The 10,013-nt window shown below is 42.1% G+C and overlaps 1 protein-coding gene and 1 long non-coding RNA gene across 2 annotated transcripts; both read right to left on the bottom strand.

Moving 5' to 3' along the window:
• Nucleotides 1–2,237: 2,237 nt before the first annotated feature.
• LOC111971769 (uncharacterized) lies at nt 2,238–4,144 on the bottom strand. Its single transcript, XR_011480810.1, has 2 exons — nt 4,057–4,144; nt 2,238–3,901 (listed from the first exon to the last, which is right to left on the bottom strand). It is a non-coding gene; the product is annotated as an uncharacterized lncRNA (long non-coding RNA).
• A 2,090-nt stretch (nt 4,145–6,234) lies between these two features.
• Nucleotides 6,235–9,591, bottom strand: LOC112081184 (uncharacterized). Its single transcript, XM_024147372.2, has 3 exons — nt 8,559–9,591; nt 7,944–8,074; nt 6,235–7,749 (listed from the first exon to the last, which is right to left on the bottom strand). The coding sequence occupies exons 1-3, from the start codon at nt 8,839–8,841 to the stop codon at nt 6,559–6,561; spliced, it is 1,605 nt and encodes a 534-aa protein (XP_024003140.2). The 5' UTR covers nt 8,842–9,591; the 3' UTR covers nt 6,235–6,558.
• Nucleotides 9,592–10,013: the final 422 nt, after the last annotated feature.

Genomic DNA, 10,013 nt, shown 5'->3' with positions numbered 1-10,013 from the left:
GTGTCCAGCAACACTTTCTACTCCACCCGCACAATTGGTCGCAATGCAATAGACTACAGGCCTTCAATTACATATTGGCTTAGAGACAACTTCTAGGTGTAAAAGTGGGGTTTGGATTACTCACTAAAGTCTGTAGAGTCTATATATATATATATGGTGTTATTTAATGGAGGGCTGAGGTCTATATGCCAGCAACACTGTCTACTCCACCCACTCCATTGGTCCCAATGCAATACACTATAGGCCTATAATGCATCCAAAATGTTTTAATTAAGTCATTTTGCAGTGTAACTGCAGTTCAACCGCAGCACACTGCAAATACTGGGTTCAAAACTGCAGTTACAAAATATACATTGCAGTTTCGTAAGGGAATTAATACTTGGGATGAAAATGATGGAAAATGTGCACAATTATGAATATTTRATACTAGTTATCATACAAAGAATAATTAAAAGTATTTCTATGAAATATGTGATTTGTTATTTTTTCAAGTCGAAATGGTCAACAATGTTTTTGTGTGTGTACTCCTATCATTTATTGCAGAATGTTCTGTACATTGTGTCGCAGTAAAAGTGGGTCCATTCTACTCAGGAGCACTATTTGTTTTCAAATCCACGGAGTTTACACCCAGAGGAGTGTTTCTGCTCATTTTACGGCTTTTATAGTGGCCAATCAGCTTAAATCCAATCGTTTTTTCATATTGGACATACATATTGCACCGGTTGTGTACGGTTTAATATGTTTGTTCAAAATGAAAAAAACTATTGGATTTAAGCTGATTGGCCACATTGTTTCAAATGACAAGTTAACAAAAGGTTAATGAGGGTTTTGGGGTGAATTACTCTCCTAAACAGAAAGGTCTTTCCATTTAATTTTAATCACTTTTTTCACCAGTTTCAGTTGATATGAATGAAACTTTTTATACATATTGCCCATGGTAGAAGTGGTCAGAAAGTGGCTTTTTGGACCAGAATGCCAAAACGTTCACGAGATAGAGATGCTCCATTTTGCATACCCCACTATACCATGAGACATCCATATCTTCATCACTGTAAAAAAAATTGAGTTTGATATKATTTAAAAGTTTAAAAACAGGGTTGTCAAACTATTTTATAATTTCTTGAAATGAATGTTTTTTTAATAAAAAATCTAAGGTACTATATCTAAAAATGCTTAAAGTCAGATTTGTTTTATTTATTTTCACACGTTGTAGTTTAGACCCTAATTTACATCATGAGGTGTGTGTATGTATATATGTGCCCGCCCTCAGTTGAGACACAGCATACTCTTGAATACAGGGGGGGGTGTCATATCAATCATAGAAATACAATTCATAGAATGGGCCTATCCCTTTAGACCACTGCAATTTAGCTGGTACACCATTTGATATTGAAATGTATATTTTAACTTCCAATTACTACTTACAAAGATGGTCAAAAGCTGCAACATATGCAAACAAATAAATGTTTTGTTTTTAGATAATTGACATTAAAAGTAAAAAAAWAWAAAWAATAATCAAATAGTTTGACAACCATGTTTGCAAGCTTTTAAAATGCTATCAAATTCAACCGTTTATCTTTCCCAGTGATGAAGACATGGAGGTATGATGGGGTATGCCAAATGGCTCAACTTTGAGCACCTCCCTCTCCTGGATTTTTTGGAACATAGGTCCAAAATGTTACTTTCTGACCACTTCCACCTTACCGCAAATATGTATGAAAAGTTTTGTTTGAATCAAAAGGGGTGTGGTCAAAAAGTGATTGAAATCAAATGGCATGACCCAGAAGTAAACAGGTTGTACACCGACCCAGTTTGTATAGACTGGAATATCAACTACAGGTTCAATTTAGTTCAGGTTTAATATTTCACCTCAGTCATCCCCTGAAGGTAACTTATAGGCCATTTACTGCAAACAGCTTGAAGTCAAGGACTGTAGACTAAACACAGTGGTGACATACATCAGTATAAATACAGCCAAAGTCAATTATTGAGTGGCAATGTTTGCTACAGCAATGGGAGATTCATAACAATAACACACATAACAGATATGGGAGTTGATAGAGGGGAGGATGACAAAATATCTGATTAAGGCGAACCCCCAACTACAGTGCATTCGCAAAGTATTCATACCCCTTGACGTATGCCACATTTTGTTGTTACAGACTGAATTGAAATGTATTAAATCATTTTTTCCCTAACCCATCTACACACAATAGCCAATAATGACAAAGTGAAAGCATGTTTTTAGAAGATGTATTGATAATGAAATACAGAGTCAATACATGTCAGAATCACCTTTGGCAGTGATTACAGCCGCATCTTTCTGTTTGTCACAAAATAGTTTATTTTGCCCATTATTCATTTCAACATTCTTCAAGCTCTGTAAAATTGGTTGTTGATCATTGCTAGACAGCCATTTTTAATTCTTGCCATAGATTTTCAAGCAGATTTAAGTCAAAACTGTAACTCGGCCACTCAGGAACATTCAATGTCTTCTTGTTAAGCAACTCCAGTGTAGATGTGGCCTTGTGTTTTAGTTATTGTCCTGCTGAAAGGTGAATTCCTCTCCCGGTGTCTGGTGGAAAGCAGACTGAACCAGGTTTTCCTCTAGGATTTTGACTGTGCTTAGCTACATTCCGTTTATTTTTTATTCTGAAAATTTCCCCAGTCCTTAACGATTACACATAACATCATGCAGCCACCACTATGCTTGAAAATATGGAGAGTGGTACTCTGATGTGTTTGGGGCAAATCCAATACAACAACACTTTGTATTCAGGGCAAAAAGTGAATTTCTTTACCACATTTTTTTTACAGTATTACTCTAGTGCCTTGTTACAAACAGGATGCATGCATTTTTTWAAATTCTGTACAGGCTTCCTTCTTTTCACTCTGTAAATTAAGTCAGTTTTGTGGAGTAACTACAATGTTGCTGTTGCTGTTCCATCCTCAGATTTCTCCTATCACCGCCATTAACCTCTTACTGTTTTAAAGTCACCACCGCACCAACCATCACCATATCATCTACTCTGCCTCATCATACTCATTCTTTCCTCTGTTCACCTCATCCAGTTCCATACATCCAAAACCAACAGAATTAACTACAAACTAATTAGTACTACATTACATGTCACTACACTCTATTCATGTGAGCATTTTCTGCTGGTGTATCCTGAGGTAGCTCCTCTCTGAGAACCTTTTCCTGTAGTGCGTACAGGCAAATCGCCTTTCTCCTGTGTGGATCTTCAGGTGCATCTTCAGCTGGTGCTGATGTGAGAACCTCTTCTCACACTGGGGGCAGCTGTAGGGTTTTCTCCCCTGTGTGGACCTTCTGGTGGATCTCAGCCTGTTTGGGAAATTGAAGGCTTTCCCACAGAACAAACACAGGAAACTTTACTGATTACGTCTCTACTACTGTCATTTGTCAATGGGCTTGTGTAGCAATTTAGTGTTGAGGCACTGGCATTGTCTGAGGTCTGGTTTAACATTAGGAGAGTGTGAGGAGGATGAAGGTCAGGGAGTGTCTGTGTTGTCGCAGGGTCCATGTTCCAGTTGATAGATCCTATATAAGGCAGGCTGAAGGCAGCACCTGTTAGGGGGTTAACCTGAGGTGCCATCAGTCTCTGAATCAAAATTATAGGAGCAGGACGGAACATCTCTAGCCAAATCTGTTCTCTACCGCCGCATACCGACAGCTCCCCGTCCCCACAAACCAAATATATTCTTCACCCCGTTGTCATGGAGACTAAGCTTGGTTGTTGTTTTGTGTTTGACTGTGTTTCTAGTTGTGGTTAACAGTTGAGGACGCTGTCCCATCCACTGACCTCCACTATGTCGTCTCTGGTCCTGGCTTGCTCAGTGATGTCGTCACCATGGGCCCAATGGAGTCGGAGTCAATTACCTACCTGGTGAAGTTCATAAATTATGTGTTCAAATATGTAAACACAAGTTGTGGTGATTTAATTTTATGAATGAAGAAAAAATAAAAGCCAGGTGCATCACTATTCCTATTGAAGATCTATTACTGTATGTAGGCTATATGTATTTCTCCCTTACCTTGCTCCCCCATCTTTAGTCCACTCAGCAGATCAATGCTCTCTGGTCCATCCTRTATTGTCTCCTCTTTGACCAGCAGCAGATCAGGCTTCCCATCCTCCATGTCTACTGCCTGTAAGAGATACAGAGTGAGAGGATGTTGGATCAAGAAATCTGATATGAGCACCCTGCTATGGAGCATCTTCTGATTGGACAATGAGGGATTGCTATGAGTACTATGCAAACATGTTAGTTGATTTGATTAGTTGACACTCTTTAATGGTTTGATAATTGAAAGGCATGGTCCCACACTTAAGACAAAATTCATCAAGACCCGTATCCACAAAGAGTCTCAGAGTAGAAGTTCTGATCGAGGATCAAGTCCCCGCATGTCTACATGGTCTAATTCATTATCATCTAAAAGGCAAAACTGATTCTAGATCAGCACTCCTACCCAGACCTAATATAATTCAGATCGTGGTTTACAGTGGGCTCACCTCAGTGAGACTGTGTGTGGTCCTGTGCTGCTCAGCTGGTTCCTCTGTGGGTTCAGGAGGAGGTGTAGTGTGTGGTCCTCCATGACCATGTTCCCCTCAGGGTTCCCCAGACCCTCCTCACACCCCTCCTCCTTCACCAGCAGCACCTCTGGACCCTCCTGGAAGAGACAGGTGATACTGATTACACACACTCCCTCAGGTACGTACATACGTGTACAGAGAACACACTTTCAACATGCAATCACTCAAATAGCAAAAGGCAAATGCTGTTACTATCTATTTATACAAACAGCTGTATTGTTAAATACTTCCAGATGCAACAGAGTTTTCATGACACAAATGGGTCCCGTGTGGCTCAGTTAGTAGAGTATGGTGCTTGCAACGCCAGGGTTGTGGGTTCGATTCCCACTGGGGACCAGTACAAAAAAAAGTATGAAAATGTATTGCACTCACTACTGTAAATCGCTCTGGATAAAAGCATCTGCCGAATGGCTACAAAAAAAAGTGTTTACCCATCCTCACCTTGTTTCAAATCAAGTTGTATTTGATGTTTACTTACAAGCCCTTAACCAACAATGAAAGTTAAGTAAAAAAGAAAAGAGCAAAAAAAATAACAATAATGATGCTATATACAAGGGGTACAGGTTTGACCAAGTCAATGTGCAGGGGTACAGGTTTGTCGCGGTAATTGAGGTAAATATGTACTTGTAGTATATTGACTATGCATAAATAATAACCATTGAGTATCAGCATCGTAAAAAGGGGGGAGGGGTCAATGCAAATAGTCCGGGTAGCCATTTGATTTGCTGTTCAACAGGCTTATGGCTTGGGGGTCGAAGCCTTCTGGACCGAGACTTGGCACTCTGGTACCGCTTGCTGTGTGTTAGCAGAGTCTATGACTAGGGTGGCTGGAGTATCTTTTTTGTTTTAGGGCCTTCATCTGACGCCGCCTGGTATAGAGGTCCTGGCCCCAGTGATGTACTGGGCCATACGCAATCCCCTCTGTAGAGCCTTGCAGTTGCCATACCAAGCGGTGATGCAACCGGTTAGGATGCTCTCGATGGTGCAGCTGTAGACATTTTTGAGGATCTYAGGACCCAAATATTTTCAGTCTCCTGAGGGGGAATAGGTTTTGTCGTGCCCTCTTCACGACTGTCTTGGAATGTTTGGACCATGATAGTTTGTTGATGTGGACACCAAGGAACATTGGAACTCTCTCCACAACAGCCCCGTCGATGAGAATGGCAGCATGCTCGGCCCTCCTTTTCCAGTAGTCCAAGATCATGTCCACAATCACTGCCAGGTCTCTGACCTCCTCCCTTTAAGTCCTATACTGTAGTTACAGAATTACTTAAATTGTTGTTAAARACATCATGGTGGACAAAAACGTTGAGGGTAAAAACAAGTCAGCAATGATAAGTAAAAAAAATAATCTGACAAACCTGACTAAGGTATTTTGATGTGTACAGTAGGTGCTTTAAAAAAAATATATTTAACCTTTATTTAACTAGGCAAGTCAGTTAAGAACAAATTCTTATTTACAATGATGGCCTACCACGGCCAAACCCGGACGACGCTGGGCCAATTGTGCGCTGCCCTATGGGACTCCCAATCACAGCCGGATGTGATCCAGCCTGGAATCGAACCAGGTACTGCAGTGACGCCTCTTGCACTAAAGAGATTCTCAATGAAAGTCTTAGAATGAAAAGTCCCATTTTGTGTTTATTAAACAAACAAGTGTTAAATACACCATATGAAAACCACACATACACATGTCTCAACTAAACTTGATGAACTGAATACATATTTCTTGCGAAACTTTGTGAACACCATATAGCCTACATAGCACAAACAATTTGAAACAGACTTTTTAGGCTTATATATATATATATATAAATAACATGTCTGGATGCAATATTCGACCCAGGAATATTCAACACTATAATGTGTTACTCTTATTATCCCAAATTTATGCTGACAACAATGAAAATGAATCTTCGTRTTTAATGCAGGGTAACTTTCTATTTTATAGAGTGGAATGTTTTTTCTGCTGGTGTATCCTGAGGTAGCTCCTCTCTGTGAACCTCTTCCCGCAGTGCGTACAGGCAAACTGCCTTTCTCCTGTGTGGACCTTCAGGTGCATCTTCAGGTGACCAGCCTGGGCGAAGCGCATGTGACACTGGGTACAGCTGAACGGTTTCTCCCCTGTGTGGACCCTCTGGTGCCTTTTCAGGTGGTCCTGGCGGGAGAACCTCTTCTCACATTGGGTACAGCTGAAGGGTTTCTCCCCTGTGTGGACCCTCTGGTGGATCTCCACCTTCTGGAGGCAGCTGAATCCTTTGTGACAGAACATGCAGAGGAACCGTTTCTCTTTAATATTGCCTGATGTGGCTCCCCCTCCCTGAGCCTGGGCTCTAGCCCTGTCGTTTGAGTTCAATACCTGATCGAAAAGGATGTGGCCTTGTGAATCGGAAGGTCCCATCGATGTGGACACTGGGTCGCAATCCCTGAGTGCGTGTAAAGGGGAGTGGGTCGTGACATTTGGATTTGTCTCTAAGCTTTCCCTGTAATCTAAGAAATCTCTGCCCTGTGAGTGTCCATCTCCTTGGTGACTAACTGCCTTCCATGTGGGTGGAACATCCCCCTCCACTTTCACAGTCACTTCATCTATCACTATAACCTCCCCTTTCTTATCTAAGCACCCTTCAGAGCATGCAGTACTACTGTACTGGTTCCAGTCCCATTTCGACTGATCAGTCTGTCTCTTTAAACCCAAGGGCATGTTGCCAGGGTCCATCTCTGTAGCGTAAGAACAAGACGGATCATCAACTTCTGTATCTAACGTGGCACCATCTCCACGGGAATTAACCACCTTCTGGATTTGGTGAAATACCGGTAAATACTCTGAGCCGGGAACTGGAGGACAGCCCAGTCTCCTCAGTCCCAGTGTCTCTGGGTCTGACCTGTGGTCAGATCCTGTGTGTACAGTTAAAGTCTTGGTGTCTGTCTCTGACTTGAGGACGGCGTTCGGCATTCCACTGACCTCCGTGATGCTGCATCGGGTCCTGGGCTGTGCTGGGGCAGTGGTGGGGTCATCTGTGGCTACAGGGGGCGCTCCAGCTACTCTAGTCTGGATGTCTCTACTGTGCCATGGGTCCTCCTCTCCTTCAGACCTCTCCTGCTTGACCCCAGGACCTGCAGCCTCTGCAACTGCAGACTGACACAAGAAGGGGGGYTTATTACCAGTACATGAATAGAATTATAAATATGTTGTAAGGAAGTCTCACAAGCTCCCCTATGGCAGATACATGAGGATGTAAGCAAGTGAAAGCTGAGGGGAACCTTTCTGAAATAAATTGACATATTTAATCTACAAAGTAACACATTTTTATGCAACACTATTACACTAACCTCTATCACAATAACTTGCTGGGTTGAGGTTCCACTCCCCTCATCAATAGTGATTGGTTGGTCATCTCTCCATGTATTGTGTCCAGCTGGCTTCACAAAGCTCCTGTGGCCTCCAGTGAGATGTCCTTCACCTGAGAGTGATTGCGGGTTAAAGAGGTGTTAGGTTAACTCTGGCTTTCCCAAACTCAGTCCTCAAGACCCCAAGGGGTGCACGTTTTGGGTTTTGCCCTAACACTACACAGTGAATTAAAATAATCAACTAATCATCAAGCTTTGATCATTTGAATCAGCTGTGTAGTATTAGGGCAAAACCCCAAATGTGCACCCCGAGGACTGAGTTTGGGAAACCCTGGGATGTAAGGTAATACTTCTTGATATACTATTTATTGATCAATGTATTATGTTCCATGCATCAATGTTTTCATTTACTAAATAATAGGCGATGCAGTAAGTCAATAATTGTTAGAATATGATTGTGTATTTGCACAAGATAGCTAAGTAATCAGGGGAATTATTGCATCCAATCCAAAAACTGACCAAGACCCAATTCTGGGTAACACATCTGAATAAATTTGCATAGGGCAACGGGGCTGCTCAGCCTTCTGCAAAATGTACCTCTTGCCATTCCTCTGTATCGGTCGAGGATCTTGACACTACTGGGACGACTGGTGAGGACGCGCTCTCGTATTGCCCTCTCTGCGCGTTCCCGTGCCACCTTCAGTTCCAGTAGTTTCTTCCGCAATGCCCTGTTTTCTTTCTGGCTTTGAGTTATTTCCAAACGAAACACTGCATAGTCATCGTCTACGAGTTTACAGATCTCTGCCACGGCTGCATTCGCTAGCACCTCCATGATGGAGGCTATTTGAGTGTGAAAAACCATACCGTTAGAGTTAGCCATTGTTAGCAGCTAGCTAGCGTTATCTAGATAACATCTATCAACCAAGTCCAGTTTCTAACGCGAATTAAAAACTACATGGGTTAAGTATGTGATGCTGTCCAGTTAAGTCATATTTTGAGTTCCAGGGTGGTAATACACATCTAAATATTAACAATAAAAACGCTAACGTGGAAATTGTTCTTGGTCACAGTTCACTTCCGTTCGTCTTAGTCTTCTATGATATCATGGCGGTCTGCAAACAAACGTTTAAGGTGCATGCCGCCACCTACTGTGCTGGAGCGTGCGATCAATCATGGTCTACCGAATTCTGCACTACTAACAAAAAATTACTGGGGYGAGTAAATGGCCTACTAACCCTCCCAAGCCCCCCCAACCCATTAAACTGTATCTATGTCATGCTGAAACAATCCACCCGTAGAATTATTCAGCATGTCTACAACCATTTCAACAGAAACATCTGTTAACCACAATAACTATTTTMCCGTATCCACAATAACATTCAACCTGGCATTTCTGCTTTCACTGTCAAAATGTCCGTTGACAGAGCACATTCATGAGCACAATATTTCTGAACAGGTCTCAAACATGCCAGGACCAGCAGAAACACCAGCCCTGACATAAAGTCCACTTACTGTAGTACAGGAGCAGCCTTGGAAGCGCCATCATTCCGCACTGAAGTCCCACCAATCTGTTTTACATCCTCTGCATACGAAACATCATGACTGATTCTGAGCCTCTCTAGCCTCTCGCTGCATCTGGCATCCACCAAATAGGAGGAGGGGGGGCGACATCATACAAAAAGATAAATTTAAAAAACCATCCCACTCCTTGAATCCTAATCCAAATCACATCCCTACACAGGCTCCGGGGCTTGAGAGCGGAACATTCATCGACAGAATTACTTGTAATGTCTCTGCTGTAAAATACCGGAGTCCCAAAAAACCTTAAACCGCACTCAATGATGCTTATTTTCTCAGATTTTCTTTGTTTGCGCTGTGCAGTTTATAACCATTTCAAGTCACCGTTTTTAACATGCATCATGTAAGGATCTCTCTGTTGGCGAGGAACATTCACTGGTGTCTCTAATCGAACTACCATTGTTTCTTCAACGTTACTACCTTATCTTTGTCGCCTTCACCCCAAKGGGGCAATTCAGGAATTCGGGCGCATGT

This window comes from Salvelinus sp. IW2-2015, linkage group LG13 (assembly GCF_002910315.2).
Source record: "Salvelinus sp. IW2-2015 linkage group LG13, ASM291031v2, whole genome shotgun sequence".
Classification (NCBI taxonomy): domain Eukaryota; kingdom Metazoa; phylum Chordata; class Actinopteri; order Salmoniformes; family Salmonidae; genus Salvelinus; species Salvelinus sp. IW2-2015.
Note: the sequence above shows the minus strand (reverse complement) of the source record. Positions and strands in the feature narration are given on the sequence as shown.